Source organism: Oryzias latipes, chromosome 11 (assembly GCF_053564925.1).
Source record: "Oryzias latipes strain Hd-rR chromosome 11, Olatipes_Hd-rR_3.1".
Classification (NCBI taxonomy): Eukaryota; Metazoa; Chordata; class Actinopteri; order Beloniformes; family Adrianichthyidae; genus Oryzias; species Oryzias latipes.
The window spans coordinates 18,361,758-18,383,745 of NC_136247.1; the positions used below are offsets into that span (position 1 = coordinate 18,361,758).

The window sequence follows — 21,988 nt, forward strand, 5'->3', positions numbered from 1 at the left end:
TTTCATAATCAGATGTTCAACAGAACACCACACAAAAGTTAAATTTGTAATCAATACAAGTCCACCCAAGGAGATTTCTTTAAAGCTCAGGTGTTATGTCTATACTCCCTCTACTGGAATGTTAGCAGAGTGCAGGAATATCCAAGCATCACATTGAATCTATAGAAAAATGTGCAACAGTACAAATAAATTACAAGTCTGCTCAAAAATACAATTTATTTATATTTTAGCATTAAAAGTACAATTATATTTAAAAAGAAAAATAGCTTTCTGCAATCCAAAACATCTTCACCTCTGTCGCTTTGGAGAAATAAAATGTCCATTGAACTTGGTACAGATTTAAGAAACAAGTTTACTATACAGTTTTCTTCAAAAATAAGAAAAGAAAATACACTACACAAACTTAAAGGCTGGAAACTTTACATCGGATGAACAAGCACATTTTAAAACATTAGTGGAACAATGTCGCTGGCATCTACTAAAAAACAGTCAGGCTCTGTGAAGGACATCTAAACAGCTACAAGACCCTTTCAGCGAAACTGAGGGGATCTTCTCGAACCTGAGTCTCAATACTCAATCCTAGCCCCGATGATGAGGAACTGCCAAAACAAGAGAAACTGCATCAGTCCAAAAACGAGTGTTCACAAAAAAACAGAGCGGAACTTTGTTTTCATGTCGTACCTTTCACAATCCGAGTCATAAGTAGCTTTGTCCTCTAAACTTTTAATGCAATCACTGCTGGAACGCTGTATGGCTTCAGCCACTGTGTACTTTGTCTTACCAAGAGAGCACTTCATAATCTTTGTAATACTGAGACCTGACTGCAGGAACAGATGTAGCCTGCTGTCAGATAACAGCAAGGGAACCTGGAGAGCACTGGAAACGACCATTTTGATCAGGAACATCCAAAGACAAAATGGGAGTGCCAGGATGGACCGAAAATGAAAAAAATAAAAACCCACTTCTCAAGAAATTCCTGCAGACCTTTCATCCTCTTGGTAACTTGGTCTTCGTTCTTCAGATTAAAAAAGGGGTTCCAGGATGGCAGTTTGGGCACATTTCTAAACAAAAAAGAGCAAACTTAATGTGTTAGTTTAAAAAAAGAGAGCCAAACTTAGGTTTATTAAAAAGGGGAGAAGTCTAACGTACAAGACGAGGGCGTTCTGCTCCAGGCAATGACGCAGCCAGACAAACTCACTGTATCGCCTCCTAACGCAAGACCTCGTCTTTCGAAAACACATGCTATTGGTCTGCAAAAAAAAAAAAAAAAAAAGTTTGGCACAATGAGGGAAATAAATAGCATGCTCAGATTATTTTTATACACACACCCACCAAATATGGAAGCAGCCCGTTACAGATCCATATGAACAATGAGTGCAAGAATCTAAGCAAAATATTTCCTAAAAAGTTTTCCCCAATGGGAAAAAACAAGCATTTCTGATGAGTTGTTGGCCACATTTGCTCACAAGAAATACCCCGCCCATCCATCCATCCATCCATCCATTTTCACAAAATATCTCCAGCTTAAGATGTCTCAGCAACAGTATAGGCAACTTGACCATTTGGCTCCTACATGACAGTGATTTTTCTTGAGGACCCGTTTTGCGGGTCACTTCCATGCTGGAGCAACCATAACGTCACCCTTTGATTAGATGAGTAGGTAGGAGGGTATCATCCAAAATTTGAACCATCACTCTCGATAATGGGCAGTTGTCCCATCACCTTCCTAAAGAATCGCCCTAAAATTATGTTTACCTCTGTGTTCAACAGGAAATGTGCTTGAGGCCATTGGCTGCATTTCAAACATGCAAGTTCAGCTAAAGTTATGCTAATACGTTTGGAAGCTGACAGTTCTGCAGACCTCTGCCCTTCATCACTAACTGTAAAAGAAGTATAGGAGCAAACTCCTTTTTTCTATTCAAATCAGTCTTCTTGCATTATTTTTCCCCTCTCAATTTAAACAATTCTTCAAGTAAAAGGTGATCATGGAAAATGGGCAGAAATACAAATATCAGCACTGGATCAAGCCCTCCCATTCTTACACCTAGGACACATTTTCCCCATGGATACATACTTGTAGACAGATCTCATAGTCAACATATGTATTCCAGATGTCTTCTTTGTGGAGTTTTGGATCTTGAACTGAAATGCTAATAAATTCCTGCAAAAATTCAAACAGAGATGCATGATTTTACCCTTCGTGTTGTAGTAATGTTTTACATTTGCTAATAAACTTAAGAATAATGAGCAAATGCAGGACTTACAGATTTTCTGAAGTTATTCAGAACACGGCTCATATTAGGTTAACTCTGCAAAGACAGGTATAACATTAACTCAAAATCAGTCTATATAAAAGTATAAAAAGATTAAGTGCAGTATAGTAAAATTTATTTTAAACAAACAAGAGGCCTACCTCAAGCAAAAAAAAAATAATTAACCAAAAAATTAAGACTTGCTGAAGATTCTGGTTCTTTTGCCTATGCAGTTGCCTGCAGCACATGAACTCGTCCTCAAATGCTATAAGAAATCCCACTTACACTAACAGATAAATAATAAAAGCAAGCAGGTTGAAGCAGCACTGTGCTTCCATCATCACATGAAATCATAGTAACTCACTGAACTTCCTCCTTAATGTCAGACCTTTCAGCTTCACAAGAAGTCATCGTTTACTAAATCAGTCAATAAAATACAATTATTAAAATAAAAAAAATAAAAGATAAGTGGGCACACTGAGGTTAATTTGGATTTACAATCAATAAGACTTAAACTTAAGGAAAAACAAAAGCCAAAGAGATGTTTGCCTCTATGCTTACAATATTAACTTTTTATTGAACAATTGAATAGCACTCTTTAAGAAAAATTTGTATTTCTGAAGGACATTTTAAACACTTAAATTGATGTTTTGTCATTTGCGCTTACCGTTCTTCTCTGAGGGCTGCGTGTGGAAAACAAATCTGTTCTTTAAACCAACTGGTCCGGCTCAGGGCTGTAGTTCAGAGTTTAGCTCGTGTGCACAGAAGTTATGTAAGTAAGCTGCTCAGTGGGACCCTTCCGTGCTTTGGGGGAGGCCAATGCAAGTAGACATATGGATATAACATTAAAACAAACCCACACGCCATGCGCTAGATTAAAAACAAACAAAAAAGACTTTTTCTTGATTGCTCATCCGACCCAGGTGTGCGCAAAATCCGGGCGCTTAAGCGTTGCGTCATTGCGAACCTGTTTCTTAGTGGTTCGATTAAAAGTCCAAATTAAAACGGATCCTAAGGGTATTAGACCTCAGTGTTTCACAACAAATGACAAAAAACATCACATTATTTTAAATAATAAAAAGGTTTTCCATAGATAAAAGGAAGCTTTGGAACACAAAGATGCAACTTCACGAGAAAAATAATTTGTTAACCTATTAACAATCTGGACCACTACATGTTTTGTTTATTGCTTTTTGTTAAAGGATACATAGCACTGAACATGATGTAAAAAACTAATTGTTCCCTTAAATTACTCACTTGTGGTCACAAATTTAGCATTGTTAATTCCAACTACTAATTTGTGCACAAAAAATACTAAAATGTGGACACAAATTATGAATGTGAAAGAACAATTTTTTTTCAAATATGTCCAGGGCTTTATAAAAAAAACCTTAATATGCTAAATTTACCAAGAATGTTTCCATTTACGTGTTCTCCTGGATGAGCTTCTTGGTTGACGGTCACCTTTTACAGTAAGATAGCTGAAGAATTTAAATAAAAAGTTAGACTACACATGTAATAAACTTTGTTTCATACACCAAAGGGTCATTGGTGAGATTTTGAAATAGAAAAACATTTATTGAACTAAAGAGTAAAAGAGATTTCTATCAATTCCCTTTTCCAAACAAATCAAATCTGAAAATGTAAGGGCGAAAGCATAGGATTTTCCAGGATTTCGTTAATTCACTCATTACAAATAAAGGGTCACCAACACTGCTTAGTGCTTATATATGGTTTGCTCAAATGTTTTGACAGAAAAAGAAAGGAATATCCAAAGTTCATGTCTCATGCTCGACACACTAATCACTATAGAGTGATCACTGCATCCAGAGCTTTTATGAGCATCTTCACTTATTAAAACTACCTGTTAGTTACGGGGAAGACAACCTTAGCAGAAATGCCACAATACAAGAAATTGAACAAAAAAAAAAACAATGGTTAAAGGATAAAAAGAAGAAGTTGGCTGCATAAAACTTTTATTACAAATTGAAACAACATTTACAGACTGTTGACAAAATGTTTTTGGGGAAAAAAGCAGGCAAACAGGAAGAATGAGTGCAGGCACTAAAACTGTTAACAATTAGAGTTGTTATGACATGTATGACACTTAGTGGTCCTTAATATGAGATACTTTGGAAGACTTCAATGATCATACATTGCAAAACCTTTGACAGCTCAAAAAGCTTTGAACCAGTATATACAACCTTAAAGCTCATTGAAAACCACACAAGCGTAAAAAAAAAAAAAATCTATGTAATTCATGTAACTAGAAGGATAAGGCAGGAAACAGGAGCACAGAACGTCCTGAGAAAGGAGCAGAGGTAATGCAAAGAACAGCACAAACTACAACAGTTACTGAGCTTCATCTTCTGGACAGGAATGCCACGTCAGTCGCTCCTCATAGAAGGATATGACTACCTGAGGGCAGCGAGTGTTGGCTTCACGGGCCGGGACCAAATCCGCTTCGTCGGAGTCTTTCCTGTAAAAAATTAAACAGCGTTACACAAATGGAAAAAAAAAACATTCAACATAAAACTACTTTAAAAAAATTAGTCATATGATATTCCACAATAAATAACATCTTTCCACAATGTTTCTTTTGTGAACCAACCAATGAAGTTAAGAGAAAATGTGAACAACGTTCAAACTAGAAGTTTTCATTCTGGGCCAAATTGTACTGCTCACCTAAAACAAGTTTTACATTAACCCCTCCCTATGCTGTGGTTTATCTATCGCTGCTTCAAATTTTTATAAATATCTTTGCATGTTTATTTTGATTGCCCTCTGGATCCTGATTGGTTGATGACCATGTCATCCATCTCCTCCCTCCCATGTCTCCTGTACAAATGCGTTTAGCTTGCCCATTACAAACATCTTCCATTGTGACCAGATTTTTGTCTGCTTTCTAAAATATTGGACTTATTGTCTTATTTGAGAGTTTAAACAAGAGAGAAAAGTGTGAAAATGTTTGTTTGTCTGAGAAAAGTGTATAAAGTGTGTAGTGAGGAGTTTTACAATGATAATCCTATGAACCAGATTTTAAAGTGGGATGTTTATCTTATAATTTTTTTCATTTCATAAACATCTTTTAAAGGTTCTGTCTAGTAGACAGTCAGAGACATTCTATAAAAATGTACCATTTCATCAGAAACATTAACTCCCCGCTACTGTCAGTTGCTCCAATAATTCGCTCTGGCTCCAGGTTTCTGGCAAAGCCACGTGGTTTCTCAGCCTAAAGTGGAAGCACATGAACATTCAGAAAACAGTTTTAAAATGGAAGAATGACTAATTAGAACTGAGCTCAAAGTACTGCAATGACATTGTGACATACCATGTCTTTCTTCTTGGGCTCTGTCTCTGGCTCATCTGTGGAGGCTTTCCTTTTAACAGCAGCAGGCTTCTCCTTAATATTCTTTTGTGATTCCAAAAATGCAGAAATCAGCTCAGGACAGTCCAGGTTCTCCTCCGGCTCCCAGGTGTTGTCAGCACTAAATAGTTAAGAGGGCTGTGATCAATTGCATATAAATCATGACTTTTAAAAAAAATGTAAAGCTAACAGGATGCGGAGAACACTAGCAGCTTCATGCAAAAATGACTTTACTACATGTTCAGAACAATCTGAAACCAATCAGATCCAAATGATCTGGGTTATCAAGTGATCAGGGCAATCTGGTGTTCTTTAAAAAATAACAAGACTGGTCAAGTTATGAGAAAATTGTCTAAAGCATATAATCTGGTGTCTTCTTGCATGTAAATGAACTATTTGTAATTTTGGTTTACGTTATATGGGTAGTTACAGCGTGAGTGGAAAACAAAGAAAAAGGGCAGATGCTTGCCACATTCGAGCCAATTGTCTTGTTCTTTTCCTGAAGTATTCAGCCCATTTTGTATACCCATAAGCCAGAAGGAAAATCGAGGCCAAAAATTTGGCTAATTTTAGCTAAATGAAAGCTCAAGTTAAAGGAGGGGGAGGGGTCAAATTAAGAATCATAGTATAAATGTACAAAAACTTTAAAATTGGATCTAAGGCTCATGCTAATCTATTGTAAATGTCTGATTCCTTAACCACATAAAAATGTGGTAACAGAGTAAACAGGCCAACCCCCCTTCCCCATTCTAAAGAACTAGCTGGAGAGGCTCCAGTTAACTCACTCTGTAAATCCTTTCCACTTCAAGTAGAACTCTACTTTCCCATTGACGAGACGCTGGTCGAGTACTTTTTCCACAACAAATTCTTCTGGCTCTTCCTGCGTGTCCTGTGAGTCCTTCTTACTCTTTGTATTCTGCTTCTTGCCCATTCTGGCCTCTAAAACCAAGAGGAAGGAGAGTCAATTGCCGATGTATCACGCAACTGCCCTTTTCCACTTCACCTGTAGGACCCACATTTAGCAGAAAGGCTTGTACCGTAAATATAAAGGTGTACAGCATGTGTGTGTTTAGTTTTTCCAACTTTTTACGACGGACGCGACTCGGCCACGTTCACTCCGCAAGTTTTCCGTAAATGGTACTAGCGTCCTTTGGGTTAGCCAACATGCTAACGTAGCCAAAACAGTTTGAGGCCATGGTACCATTGTTTATATCTTTTTACTAAAAAGGAACATCAACATGCTACAAAAACGTGTTTTCTTTAGATCTTACCTTAACGCCTCAAATAATTACAACAATACAGCAATATCGACACCCAACAAAAAAACGAAAGATTGTTCGTGCTAGTGTTAAGTTAATAGCAATAGCAAAACGAGACAATCAACAGTCTAAAACTAAAAGTATACTATTCATACAACACTCGGGCTTGATAAACTTAAAAAGCTTGAGCTGTGAAGAGTCAAATACAAATTCTGTTCGGTTCATTGCATTCATTTCTATGATGAAGAAGTTAGCTTAAATTACTCCTTACGTCTTAGTTATTTAAGAAAAAAAGTTCAAAAACAAAGAGATGAGATGCAGCATTTAATACCGGTAAACGTAGCTTACATACCTTGTAAAGCCTAGAAAATGACCTCGGTGACGACTTATTCAACCACGCGGTCACTGCCTGTCTTTATGTACAGATGAAGAAAGGAGGGTGCGCGCCAAACGCAAAAGGCGAGTAGGCTACGGAAGCCCGTAAGGAAACAATTTGCTTTAGAGCACTTGTGACTCTACGGTGTCCTGTTAGTTTATTTTTACGTCATTTATTTTTTCTCAGTTTATATAACGGTTTATCTCACAATCTTTAAAATATGTTTTTTCATTTTAAATGAAAAATGAGAATACACGAGTAAAGCTTTGCAGCATGTTTAAAACATTGACACATTTCTATCGTTTTCACTAATAAAGGAACAGCTTATAGTTGTTTTTGTGTTTTAAATATTCTGTATGTCTTGAGTTTTTTTGATATTGACGCTTACAAATGACTTCTGAGCTAAAATAAACTCGTGTTACTAAAGAATACTACAAAAAATGTTTATTTTATGCAAACCAACTTACCTGCTATAGAATGATCTACAGAATTTGGGTGCATAGAATCCTAATAATAAAGCCCTAAATAAAATAACAAATACACAAAACAATATTGTGTCAGTGCAGTTGTATTGATTGAGTGTGAAAAAAATTAAGTATCAGTGTTTAAAGCTGTGAAAATTATTTACTGTCTCAATGTGATTATCAAATGTAAAGTGATTCATTTTCAGTAATCTTTACTTGATAAATATAAGGTTGTCTGTTAAATTTAGTTACACTAAAGCAATACCTTTGCTATAAGTGTGAAGGCGAAATAAAATGATCTGTGCTTCAGTCTACACTTTTGCAATCCAAATGTTTCTATTTTTTTATTTTTATTTGCAATAGTGAACAATATCTTCTACACCAAGTGAACCGAGTTAGTAAAAAATTCTCTGCTAGAAAAATTGTAATTTTGTCAAAATGTCTTCTTTACCATTTTTGACAATACCAAATAACTACAGCACTGGCCAAATGGTGTGATTTGAGTTGTACTTGGATTAATAATAATAATAAAAACTTAAAGCACTAGCAAAGTACTTAAGTTAGGAGAAAGACATTCACCCCACTTTAAAAAATGCTTAGACTTAAAGGTACACATAAAATGTGAACAATAATCTTATATTTATCAGAAAAAACAACAAGAATGCCACTTTCTTTTTTTATTCAGAGTAAACAAATCCCCCAAAAGCGCCTAAATTCTTCAAGAAAAACCATACTATCAGCAATCAACAAGCAAACAATCAAAAAACAAGAAAGACACACATTTGCGAAACTTAGAGACAGAAAAGTAAACTTTAAGCTAAACCAGGAAAAGAAAAATGTCACTTCATGCACTCCACAATTATTTCACACACTTGGCTGACTTTGTAAAGCTGTGAACCCATAGTTTTCATAGCAATCCCTTTGCATAATGACAAATATTTAAAGGGTTACATCTTGCCTTGCTGATAGATTTTTTAAGTAACTGGACAGCTTATCTGTTTGGGGTCACAGTAATAATGAATATTTTATTATACAAGTACACTTAAGTTCACCAAACCTTTCAAATTAGTCAAAAAGGGATTAGGAAAAAAAAATAAACCTGAGGTAGAATTTCATTTAAAAAAATGGAAAAGGTTTTTGAAATGTAAGTTTAAATAAATCAAGTGGAAAACTTGGGAGTATTTTTTTTATCCTGAAGTAAACAGATATGTAGCAATGTGCTCACACAGGAAATGGCAGAAACAGATAGAAATGTCACAGAAAGCACATGAAACCAAATCAACAACATTTAAACCGAGAGTTTGTGATTGTAATTTTTTCACGAAAATGTCAACTTCAGCAAACTTAAAAAAAAAAAAAAAAAGTCATTAGATCAAAGGCACACTTTTGCATACCCACAAACAACTTATTTAGCAAGAAAATAGGAAAAACCTAAAAAAGATTTGTTATTGTAACCTCTAACAATGCTCATTATCTTACAAAAGTAAATCAATTTTATGATTTGGTCAATCTTACCAGTTTTTTTCTGTCTGTCATAAAGACAAGTGAGGCAAAAACTCAAACGCTTGTTTTGTCAAATGCCAATCGTTAAATAGTAATTATCAATCTAATATAAAGTGTTCTCCAATATCCGATTGTTGAAATTTCAATTGTCTGCTCACTTAGATTAAGTTATAATAAAAAGACACCGTCCTGGACAGTCTCATCGTGTATATATTCACTTTGAGCTCTTTGACAAAACTTTAATAAATACAATCTTTTACTTCTTCCTCTTCTTCGATATGGTTAAAAAAAAAAGGCAAAACGTAAATAGAAACTAACAGAATCAACACTTGTGTGATCTCTAAGCAGTAACCATCACAAAGTCTTAGAACTTAGCAGGGACAAAGAGACCGGTACAGTTGCCACACACTAAGCTGTTCCCATAAGTGCACCATTTGTTTTGCCAAAGTCCAGTGTGAAAGCTACAACTTTCTCAATATTTACAGATATTCTTTTTAGGATTTTATCTTTATGAATGTCTATTTTTGCAGCTTTTGGATCCATATACACTAACAAAAAAGAAGGCATCCCAAAACCAGAGTCAAGCCATTCAGCATAGTAATATGCCCAGAAAAGGTAAATCCTAAGTTTCGGTGTGTAAACGATCATCACTGCTTTTTGTCTTTTTTCCTCTTGTCTGTCTTGTTGCTGGCAGATGTGGAGACAGCAGGTTGTCTGATGTGCTGGACTACAACCCTCCCATTAGCGCCACACTGCAGAGTGTATCTCTCTGGGTTCAAGGGCTGTCCTGAACGATCCCTCAGCCGCGCCAACACATCTCTGGTCAGCTGCCTTATCTGATGCCCCACGGCACCCATCGTCTTGGCTGTAAGCTGTTTATCTCTCAGGAGCCTGTCCCGCTGAGCTTGCAACATCTCCACCTCCTCCTGGAGCCCTGTGATGGCGTCTAGTTTGCGTTTGCGGCAATTTTGAGCTGCTAGTTTGTTCTTCCCACGTCTGCGGATGTCCCTCAGAAGAGTTACCTGCTCCGATGAGAAACCGTAGCTATCCAGAACCTCCATGAACTCTTCTACGGGCATATTGACGATTTGCAGAGCGGAAAATGGAATGCACATGGCGCGAGCTCGCAGCTCATCCCGGCTCAGCTCCTGTTCTTCCAAGTCTGAGCAGACATCATCGCTAAAAGGCTCCTCGATTTTATGGGGCAGCGTTATTGCTGCCTTGTTGAAGAGAGCAGCGGATGCGTAGCTGTGGTCATGCCAGATATTCTCATTGGGATGAGTCGGTGGCCATGTCGTGCTGTAGTCCGTTATTCCCTTTGAGAGGACAGATTCTACCTCACTGCTGTAGCCTGTGGCTCCACACTCATCCTCACAGTATGAACTGGAAGATGATGAAATCTCTGATGAACCTGGGGGAATAACAAAATCATGAATGTGGTTGCGAGTCAGAAAAGGTTTATGTTTTCTAGTCTCAGTGGGCGAGGCTGAAGATAGAAAAGTCACAACAAACCTGGGGATAGTGGACTGCCAGAGCTGCTCTCCAAGGAAAGACCAGAGTCGGAGTCCAAGTCTTCAAGGGCATGGGGCTCTATGCACCCCAGGCTGCCCAACAGCTGGTTATTTATTGTCTCGAGGCCATCCAAGCCAAGCTGATTGATCTGGTCAAACACAGCTTCATCCAGACAGTCATTCAGTGTACCTTGTGGTGTAGCACTTGGTGTCATATTGCACACTGAGGCAAAAGGAAGTGCAGCAAGGCCCAGAGCCATCTCAGGCGAAGTGTCAGAAGATCCCGTGGAGTCCAGCCTCAGGAGGTTTCTTTGCTGTTGAGCACTGCTCCTGGGCTCAGTTCCTTCAGACGATGACTCACCGCATATTCCAGAACTGGTTACCATAGCATCGTGCAAACTGACATTCTGGCTGATGGCGCCTATGATGTCAGTGTTGAGGTCTGGCAGACGACCAGAAACAAGACAATCCAGGTCCTAAACAGGAGACATATGGTGTCTTTTTAGATGGAATTCATCTCATTCTCCTGAAAAGCAGGTTTTGCTTGTGTTACTTTGATTTTTGATTTGATTTGATCAATTTATTTCAAGCATTTTAGTCAAAGCAATAAAGGATTTACACATATTTATCAAACTCATTACAGAAATGTTGAAATGCATAGTTTAAAAGGACAGAAAATAAAATAAAACAAAACAAAAAAGTCACTTAAATCACACTTTGCTTAATTAAATACAGTGATCATTAACTAAAGTCAAGTAGAGCTTGATTTATTGCTTGAAAAGGAGTGGGAAGAAGCAAACTTATATAATCTCACTAAGGTTGGGCGATGTCCCCTAAATTGGCCGTTGACGATGTTTGCTGTCAACCATCGGGATGGACGATGACATCGTCGGGGGGGGGGGGGGGTTACATTTTTGGTTCTTATATAACTGCTATTCGTTTTTTTGCTTTTTTCATTTTATTTCCCAACTGATGACTAATCCGCGATGATCCAGTATAAACTGAGGTAAGTGACTTTAACAAAAAAAGTAACAAACAAAATAGAAAAGAAGTAGTCCGCTCCCGCACTTCCGGGGGAGTGCGGACTTACAGCTTTGTGTTTGATGGGAAGGGGGGGGGGGGGGGGGTACATGAGCGGTATGTGTGGGAGATTTAAGACTGCGATCCGTCCCGCAGCTCTAGGGGTACAAGCAACCGAACTCAGAACCGGGTCTAAAAGTGTGTGTCTGAGCACAGCTCGGATCGTCAGCACACACAGCGGTTTGAGCTTCAAAGCAGAAATGTCGCTCAGTCCTTAGAAAACATTCAATCAATCACGTGGATTTGTGTTTCCAGTCGTGTCCCGACTAAATAAAGGCTGATGTTATTCTTACATGTTTACGTGCAGCCAGCAAGCAGCACCACCCAAAGCTAATGTTGTTAGCCCGTGTTAGCATACTGCTAATCCTGGCTTCGTTCAGAAAAAGCACTGACCACACGGATTAAAATTCAAATGATGAGCGAACAGGTTTATTAAAAGCAGGTTTAGAAGATAATCTCGTATTTTACCGAGCTGACATGTCAATATATATAGCCGCTCGGCGCTGTTTAACAATGTTTTGTATTGAATTGTTACATACAATAAAGTTTGAAAAAAAAAGCCGCTCGGCGGAGTTTATATCCTTCCGTTTTTCAAACCCTACTGCGCATGTGCGAATGATTTATTCCGACCGAAAGTGTGACCTTAGTGAACGTTTTTATATTCTGAAAACATTTTTCTGGGCCCATGTACACGGTTGGATTCTAATCTGACCATTGATCCCATCAAGATATTTTGTACATGTAACAGCGGCTTATGGTGTCGACGCGCAACGTGGCGGGGGCGTGGCATCACGATGGTGGTCTCTCCATCGGGATGTCAGTCACCCATCACGATGGACGATGATATCGTCCATCGGCACAACCCTAAATCTCACCCCTACTGAATTCATTCATTTTATAGTTTTACAGTTTTTGTAATCCGGTTCTGATCCGAATAGATTCTTTTCAAGTAACAAAATGATTGATTTTCTTCGGAAAACATTCATTTATGATTTCAGTAAACAGTATCGGTCAACATTATGTAATAATAATTGATTATTATTAGAACACATCATCACAATAAACCAGTAATTATTGCTACACATTGCAGATCAAGTAAAGAAAATCAATAGCTTATTGATTGTAATTTAAACATTTCAGTAAGAATTATTGCACATTACAATGTAATAATCATTGATTGTAATTAAAAGAGCTTTGATTATTTCACCAATCAAGTTCACACATTTTTGGAAATAATTTGGAATTATTCAAACACCTATTGATTATTAACTCCCTTTATCTTTATATTGTGAAATCAGAGTTTCTTTATAGCTTTTCTTGAATATTTGAACATTGTTTGAGCTCATTACTTAACCCGTTCCAAAGTTAAGTGCCACACACCGACACACAGAAACTTTTCTTTGTGGTTCTTATCAGTTTGATCTTAAAGTTCCTACAAACTGTTTTTGGATATTGAATGGTAACGATTTCCCACTGACTGTATAAAAGTTGTGCAGTGTAAAAATCAGCAAGGTCATACAGTTTTAAAAGTCCAGATTGATAAAATAAGTTGCTTGTATGATCAAGATATCCGGCTTCATGTACAATTCTGATGGCTTGTTTTTGAAGTAAAAAGAGAGGATGTAGTGAGCTCTTGTAATTATTCCCCCAAATTTCTATACAGTAGGTGAAATATGGTAATGTTAAGGAGCAGTACAATAAATATCTACTGCTCTATTCTAATATATGTTTAGATTTATTTATGATTGAAATACCTTTTGAGACTTTAGTTTGTATGTGTCTGATGTGTTGCTTCCAATTTAATATGTCATCGTTGAAAACCCCTAAGAATTTGATTTCTGTAACACTTTCAATTAGGATATTATTTATTTCAATTGAGAGCTCGGTATTGGCTTTGTAGTTACCAAAAAACATCACTTTGGTTTTATCTAGGTTCAAAGATAATTTGTTGTCATCCATCCATAATTTTATTTTGTTTAACTCTGTGTTTACCACATTGATAAGTTCCCTATGATTGTCTGTAGAATAGAATATGTTTGTGTCATCAGCAAGTAATGAGTTTCATGAGCTTTGAAACATTGAATAGATCATTTATGTAAATATTGAATAGCAGCGGGCCCAGAATTGATCCTTGTGGGACACCACAACTTATCTCTATGGTTTCTGATGTAAATTCATCAATCTTGAAAAATTATTTTCTTCCTGTTAAATAGCTTTTGACCCAAGTTAGCGCTAGTCCTCTTATCCAATATACTTCCAGTTTGTCAAGTAGGATGTCATGATTGAGAGTGTCAAATGCTTTTTTTTAAGTCAATGGAAATTCCAGCTGCATATTTCTTTTCATCCAGAGCATTTGTGATTTCCTCTACAGCATCAATGATAGCCAATCGGTTGATCTGTTTTCTCTAAAACCATATTGGTCTTCATTTATAATGTCATATTTATCAATAAATGTAACTAATTTATCATTGAATATTTTTCTACAATTTCTGAGAATTGCGGAAGAAGAAAAACAGGTCTGTAGGTTGTAAATCACTTTTGCAATTTTCATTTGTAATGATAAGTCACATATGTACATTAGAGGCTTTGAGATACTATTAAAGTATCTACATTAAGAAGAAGATAGAAAAGAAATAAAGTCCCACTGGACAGAGTATTTCTTAATGCAAATCGCAGTGAATCAGGAGAAGACCAAAAAAAGTGTTGTTTGAGAAATCTTGTTGGCGTTAGGGTTGTGCCGATGGACGATACCATCGTCCATCGTGATGGGTGACTGACATCCCGATGGAGAGACACCATTGTGATGCCACGCCCCCGCCACGCTGCGAGTCGACACCATAAGCCGCAGTTACATGTGAAAAATATCTTGACCGGATCAATGGTCGGAGTAGAATCCAATCGTGTACATGGTTCCAGAAAAATGTTTTCAGAATATAACAAACGTTCACATGGCTCACACTTTTGGTCGGAATAAATCATTCGCACATGCGCAGTAGGGTTTGAAAACTGGAAGCACATATCAGTTCCGCCGAGCGGCTATTTTTTTCTCAAACTTTATTGAATGTAACAATTCAATACAAAACAATGTTGCCGAGCGACTTTATACATTGACATGTCAGCTCGGTAATATACAAGACGATCTTCTAAACGTGCTTTTAATAATGTTACGATTATTATGAAACGCCTGTTCGCTCATCGTTTTATTTTTAATCCGTGTGGTCAGTGCTTTTTCTGTTAATAATAATAATAATGGATTGGATTTATCTGCGCTTTTCAAGACACTCAAAGTGCTTACAGTGTGTCCATTATTCATTCACTCCTCATTCATACTTGGTGACGGTAAGCTACGGTTGTAGCCACAGCTGCCTTGGGGCAGACTGACAGTTGAAAACTGAGCCGGAAAGAAGCCAGAATTAGCAGAATGCTAACACGGTCTAACAACATTAGCTTTGGGTGGTGCTGCAATCTGCATCCTGGCTGCATTTAAAGATGTGGGAATAACATCAGCCTTTATTTAGTCGGGACACGACTCGAAACACAAATCCACGTGATTGTTTGAACGATTTCTAAGGACTGAGCGGCCTTTCTGCTTTGAAGCTTACACCGCCCCAAAGCGCTGTGTGTGTGCTCACGATCCTCTGCTCAGACACACACTTTTAGACCCGGTTCTGAGTTCGGTAGCCCGTTCCCCTAGAGCTGCGGAACGGATCGCAGTTCTAAAACTCAAAGCACCCCCCCCCCCACTTCCACTCAAACACAATGCTGTAAGTCCGCGCTCCGCCGGTCCACTTGACTAGTTAAGTGCGGGAGCGGACCATTTCTTTTCTAGTTTGTTTGTTACTTCCCTCAGTTTATACTGGATAATCGCGGATGAGTCATTAGTTGGGAATTAAAATAAATAAAGTAATAAAGTAAAATAACGAATAGCAATTATATAAGACCGAAATATTAAAAAAGCCCCCCCCCCACGACGATATCATCGTCCATTCCGATGGTTGACAGCAAACATCGTCAACGGCCAATTTAAGGGACATCGCCCAACCCTAGTAGGCGTCACATAGGAGATACAACAGCAAGCCAAAAGCTCCCTGCATTCTTATGCATCCGCTTGTAGACAACTAAATCCAAGCACGTCTTCCCTATCCTGGGATCTGGCTCAAAAATATACGGCCGGATAGCTCCAACATTGCTCACCGTTTTAAATTATATTAGATTAGGGGTGAACGTTAGCAGGAGAAAGCAGGGGTGGGGTTGCTCTGCCAACGGTCCTACCCACAACTCAGAGGGGAATTTCTAATAACCTACTGCCACTCTGCAGAAATTAGGTCCAAGAAAATTACGTATTTTTTGTAATTTGGCTAAAAATGCCATAACCATAATTAAAAGAACCCTGGGAAGGCTTTGAACATAGATAGAAATGTGATTCAAGAAGGACATCAACAGATTTTTAATGCTGGAAACAGGTGAAGAACACTTACATCGAGTTCTGTAAGAGAGAGGAAATTGCTCCAGTCAATATCAGGAGTGGGAAAAGGTGGATGGCAACGCCCTGGATTGGACAGTGTAGTGCTGCCTTCAAGTAAACTCTGTGAAAGAGAAAAACACAAAATATATAACAAAGCTGGCTTTGTTGCCCATTTCTAAAGAATCAAATTATGAATCAATTCAGGAAGAATTTTCAGCTTTAAGCAGGATTTGCATAATTCATTCGGTTCATTTTGCTGCTAATGTTTTAATAGAAATGTATGTTTTAAGTACTCTTGGTTTAATAACAAACCAAGAAAAAAACAGCTTAAATAATAATGCATTTCTGAAACGGTCAACCCGATATTTTGGGGGAAAAAAGAAAAAGAACGGTACCTCCTGTTCAAGAAAGGAACTGTGAGCAAGCTGTGCAGGGGCAACTGGATCCTCCTCTGTGACTTGAGCTTCATCTTCCTGGATTGGCAAAGAAAGGCAGAAGGACACACTAAGATTACAAAACTGTGAAAGTGCTTAAACAAAACTGATAACAGGAAGAAGGGGAAAGGGGAAACTAACTTGTAAGCTGATATAGAAAAACCTTCAATTGTCTTTGCATTTATAATCCCTTTCCTTTTTAAAGCAAGTCATTTCAAGACCCCTTCTGTTGTGCTGCCAAAATGTTTGGTGTTGCTATACCATATCCTTCCTGATTCTGATTCATCAACACATGATGCCTGCAATCAACGTCCTCTTTGGAGAATAAGGAAAAACATTGCTATCACTACAATGATTAGACTTTGATACATTTTTCAAGAAAAGGTATGTTTAAGTAGAGGTGTGACCCCACGTTTCTTTTTTTTAAAGTTTTTTTTTTAAAGTTCGGCATATGGTGCGTGATTGGAACTATATTAAACACATTAAACACATTCATCTTTGCTGATAATTTACTTTTTCTGCTAGACCTGTGTTCAGACTTCAAGGGCTTCTGGGGGAAACCTTTTATTACTGTTCTCCTTCACTCCGTACGCCACGCCTCCCACTCCCTCTACGCTGCACACGCTCCCTCTACTTACACACACACGTGCGGTTTCAGCAGCGCATACACATCCCCATTCTACAACAGAAGTTCACGTCTCGCGAGGAAATACAACACATTTACTGCGTTCTAATTATTAATTTCCATTGTACTCATTTCCATTACAAGCTGCGTGCGTTCTTGAGTTCGCGACACAGCCGCCCGCCGGAAGATTTTGTGTTGGGGGGGGGGGGGGGGGGGGGGGGGTCGCAAGAGTCCCGACATCACAGCGGTGATCAAAAATCCCTTCACTGTTGTGGAAGGAGTCGCCGAGGCGCTCGCGCCGCGCAGAGCCACGTAGAACGTGTGCCGTGCGCGCTTATAAGTCACTGCTGCTCTCTTTTACTGGCGTTTTTTTTTAACCAGCCCTGTTATTTCCACATTGCTGCCGTGTTACTGCCAGAAGGAGGGGAGAGCTGCTCTCGCGTTCCGCTGCCGCTCCCTGCTCCTTCTTAAACACACACACGGTTTCAGCACATATACATCCTCAATCTACAACACAGTGTGGTGAACCGGGGGTTAGCACCGCCTTAAACCCCTAAGACTCATGGGAAGTAGGGAATCTGAGCGTGAAGTTCCACAACACAACTGAGGGAGCCGTTAGCTGAAGTGAGATCCATGCCGTTTGGCAGATATGGGTGTGTTCAAATAAATAGGCTAAACTACTGGTTACTCCTCCCTCTCTGAGACTGCTGTGGTCTCTCAGTATTCAGGTCAAGGTAATCAGTGACGTACCAACTGAGTCGCCATAACATGCGGCTTGTAATTAGGTGCGCTCTATAGCCCGGAAATTCCGTTACAGGTTTTGTTTGGGAACTGTTTTTTACGTGTCGGTATAAACAAAGGCAGAGCCTCCTGCCCCGTGTTCTTCATGGGTGTCAGGCTTCATGGCTACCGGAAAGGTGACAAAGTGTCTGCAGTCTTGTTTATTACTGAGCAATACATAATATTCTGAGAAGATGTCTGTACCAGAGAGCACAGGTGAAACTCGCGTGCAGCTCGAGAGCGGTCCGCTGCAGAAGAATCAACACACACCCCCAACACACTTGTGCGCCCTCCTTCCTCCTACACACTGCGCGCTGACACACACATACAGTCATTCTACAACACCTATATAGTTAGTTCATTAGTTAGATAGTTAGTCGTCACTGTTATTTGTTAATAAAGAATACTGCGACACCGCGCCCCCTGCTGGTTCATCACAGCGGTGATCAAAAATCCCACACCATCACACCTCTATGTTTAAGCTGGCAGGTGGAACAGTTGTGCCAGAGATAACATCAAATACATCCAGTAAGAATGGCAGCTAGTTCTTTATAAATGCCTTTCTACAAAAACAAGAGAGGAAAAGTGGGCTATTGGGAGTAGACCCTTTTATTTATAGTTTGCCCTTCTTTCACGGCTGCTTTCTTCACAGCTTTTATTAAACTTTTTTTTTTTTTTGGTTAGAATTACAGGTAGCAGCACGACTACTGACCACTCGCTTGAGATAGCGAATTTCCACAAGTCACAGCAATCTTTAAACACGACTTGTCCAAAATTTGGTAGCAATAGAGGTTTTAAGAGCCAACAAAGGTGTGGACCTGAGCTTATTACTCAACTTCACAAGGCCCACAGCTAAAGGATAACTCAACCGAAGCACATACCCATAATTATAAAATAACCCCAGGACAAAACGTCAAGCATGCTGACATTTCTACTTTAGGTTAGACAACTGGATTTTTAAGATAATTAGAAAGAAAAGGTAGTAGAGTCAGTCTTCTGGCTCCGGAAAACACTTTTACTCGTCTTTAACTTTTTACATGAAAGGAGCTACAATATTTATTTATTTTTAATTCACTTAAGTGAAAAGAATAAAAGGTCATGCAGCTTCCTGGTCAGCAAATGTTCTGAGGTAACTCAATGGTCACCACTATTGGTTGCTTTAATGTAGGAAGTGAACAGGTGCACATGGAAATTTACCTGAACACCTGTGGTGCCAAAGTGCATTTTTAACTGACTTTTTGTTTTGGTTTTTTAAACTAGTGCTTTGACCGGTTAGGTAAGATGTGGTTGAGGCTTAAAGGTGGCGAATTAAAAAAATAAATAAAAAAAACTTAAATGTTATTAATAAAAAACAAACAAGGTGTTTGCAAGTTGTTAAAAAAATATGAGTCGGTGCCAGACCTAATGGGAAATTTCACCTTTTGCACACAACTTATCATGTTTATCATGTAACTTCAGTTGTTTCCTGGTTCACAGGGAATCAAACACTAGCTGGCTGAATCCAATTTAAGGTCAGTAATATTTGTCAGTTAGAATGACCACACCAATTTTACTACTAGGTGATCCAGCATTGTGTGATGTGTTTGCTTTCTATGTGATTATTATACACACTTGCCTCTGTGTGACAAGGCCCTTGTCCCAGTTCAGGGTTCGCCCTTCTTCGCACTTCCTGTCCACTTTCCGAAAGGTGTTCGCCTGAGTCTCCGGAACTTTCCAACACACTGTCGGTGTCCGTTCCGCTGCTGGTGGAAGGCCCATGCTCGGCCTCGTCGGTGGCAGACACCTGGTGCACCAGCCACGCGTTCAGCTGGGTGTGAAACCGCGGCGAGCCTAGAGTCCTCACCTCCTCCAGAAGCCGACGACTTGCGAAGAAATAGTCCAACTCGGGACATTTTGGATGAACGCCGTACCCGTCAAGAGTGTCTCTCAAAATGTGGAAGGGTGTTTGGGTGTAAGCTGAGCTAGGACCCAAGTTGATTTCTGTCAGAGGCGGATAGTAGCCACTTAGGTAGCTGTCGACGTCTACTCGAACTCCTATAAAACTAAGCAGGATCGTTAACTGAATTAGGCCTTCTGTTAAGTATTTTTTCCCGATCTGCATTTTCCAAAAACGCTCAGAATTGCAGATATCAGTGAAAATAGAACCCGATAAATGCTGTTTTCTGAGTGGGGAAAAGGCTAACAAAAGAGCACGCCTTCTCCTGTCAGACAAAGAGGCTCGCCTGTACCGGCGAAAAGCTCTGAGCTAACGCTTAGCAGTTAGCTACTAGCTTCAATTACCGGCTAATAGGAATCTTGGGACTGAACCATAGCTGACGAGTTCCTCTTCGTTACCTTGTGAGCCAAATGTGACTTGTTCACGAGACCAAGCTATCCAATAATTCAGACTTTAGGATCTAAAGTGAAAATGAAACACGCCAAGAAATAAATGCTGTCACCGCACAATGCTGGTACTCTTTTTGGAATTGACATAGTTCTTTAACATTGGATCAACAGTCTGGGACAGTAGAATATGATTGGTCGATGTGACTGTCACTCAAAATACTAACCAATCAGAAAAGAAAAACGGACACAGGCAGCCTCCACCCCAACCACAACGGTCAAATGAGTTTCCTTTAAGAACAGCAAGAGAAGAAAAAAAACGTCAGCTGTTTCTGAGGTGAAACTCGCTAAGAATGTCAGACATTTGGAAGAGATTTAAAAACAACGTGGCCAATTCTACATAAAATAAATGACATTTGTCAGATGATAGTTAAATTGTGATCTAAATTCAAATTTTTGTGGATAACTTCATTTGCAATCCAACTCTGTATTAATCTTGCCTTGAGATTCATTTTAACCTTTTTTTTCTACAAACGTATCTTCTTTTGCTAATACATCAGTTGTCAATATTTCACATTCCAAATACCCTGTCAACACTGTCTGCACATTTGAGAATGGAAATACTTTCAGATCCAAACACGATTATTGTAATTTTGGGCATCTTCAATGTTCTTAAATGTATTTCTTCTGTTCTGAGTAAGCTAATTTTGAGTGCCATCAACGTGACTTTCCCCCCACATACAATTAATGAAAGTGTTGAAACAAAAAATGTTTTTCAAAAAGTTAGTCCAGACTACTTTGTTTCAACCTGTACAAGGTCAACAAAACAGCATTTTATGTGGAAACGTTTTAACAATCATTTCACCATGCATCAGATCTAAAATACTGTGTATCCAGAGCAAAACAAGAAAAAAAGTTTTATTTTGTCTCTTTTTAAGAGATTTACTTGCACCAGAAAAACATCTATTATATACCTGGTGTAGTATGAAGTGGCAAGCTGCTTTTACTCCATTTGGGAAAATTAGTGTTGCGAAAGCAAGTGTTGACTGCCAGTCAATGTAAAACTTATTTTAATCCCAGAGAGGTCTCTTACATGGTGGCAGTGTGAATGTCATATTATGGTATTCGTATTCTCTAGGATTTAACTCATGAAGAAAAAATCTGAAGTATGTCAAAAATACCAGTAATAAAATCCCGTTTTAGGATGACATTATTAGTTTAGGAACCATGTTCTGGTGCCCAGTCATTGCAAGTCCTTTAAGATGATTACCCAGAGGGATGCAAAGGTTCACTTTCCCCACAATTTGGTTAAAATCTAGATTTTTTTGGATGCAGTTTTGTTTTGGTTTAACATATGATTTGTGTATTACAAAAAAGTAACAAAAAAACGAAAAATTTGGAAAAATCCTTTTTGAATTTGCTGATAGGGAAGTTACACTAAAGACAAATATTTCCAGTGGCTCATACTATGACTGGTGCAATGTAGTAAAACAATAGATAATAAATCCTCCTTAAATTTAGCACAACAGTTGTTTGACACATTCATTGTA

General features: G+C 38.6%; 3 protein-coding genes across 4 annotated transcripts; all 3 read right to left on the reverse strand.

The window, feature by feature from the left end:
- Positions 1-202: 202 nt before the first annotated feature.
- Positions 203-4,059, reverse strand: snx10a (sorting nexin 10a). The gene is made up of 7 exons (XM_023959821.2): positions 2,920-4,059; positions 2,265-2,309; positions 2,075-2,161; positions 1,150-1,250; positions 963-1,061; positions 682-876; positions 203-599 (listed from the first exon to the last, which is right to left on the reverse strand). The coding sequence occupies exons 2-7, from the start codon at positions 2,295-2,297 to the stop codon at positions 518-520; spliced, it is 597 nt and encodes a 198-aa protein (XP_023815589.1). The 5' UTR covers positions 2,298-2,309; positions 2,920-4,059; the 3' UTR covers positions 203-517.
- Positions 4,060-4,211: 152 nt separating this feature from the next.
- Positions 4,212-7,402, reverse strand: cbx3a (chromobox homolog 3a (HP1 gamma homolog, Drosophila)). Its single transcript, XM_023959822.2, has 5 exons — positions 7,231-7,402; positions 6,405-6,558; positions 5,584-5,740; positions 5,390-5,484; positions 4,212-4,731 (listed from the first exon to the last, which is right to left on the reverse strand). The coding sequence occupies exons 2-5, from the start codon at positions 6,548-6,550 to the stop codon at positions 4,605-4,607; spliced, it is 525 nt and encodes a 174-aa protein (XP_023815590.1). The 5' UTR covers positions 6,551-6,558; positions 7,231-7,402; the 3' UTR covers positions 4,212-4,604.
- A 978-nt stretch (positions 7,403-8,380) lies between these two features.
- nfe2l3 (nfe2 like bZIP transcription factor 3) lies at positions 8,381-20,705 on the reverse strand. 2 transcript variants are annotated; one of them, XM_023959820.2, is made up of 5 exons: positions 19,732-20,705; positions 16,673-16,750; positions 16,291-16,398; positions 10,734-11,208; positions 8,381-10,632 (listed from the first exon to the last, which is right to left on the reverse strand). In XM_023959820.2, the coding sequence occupies exons 1-5, from the start codon at positions 20,215-20,217 to the stop codon at positions 9,869-9,871; spliced, it is 1,911 nt and encodes a 636-aa protein (XP_023815588.1). In that variant the 5' UTR covers positions 20,218-20,705; the 3' UTR covers positions 8,381-9,868. The 2 variants fall into 2 exon arrangements, with proteins under 2 accessions (XP_023815588.1, XP_078811052.1); XM_078954926.1 differs by having other exon boundaries at positions 16,673-16,746; positions 19,728-20,705.
- Positions 20,706-21,988: the final 1,283 nt, after the last annotated feature.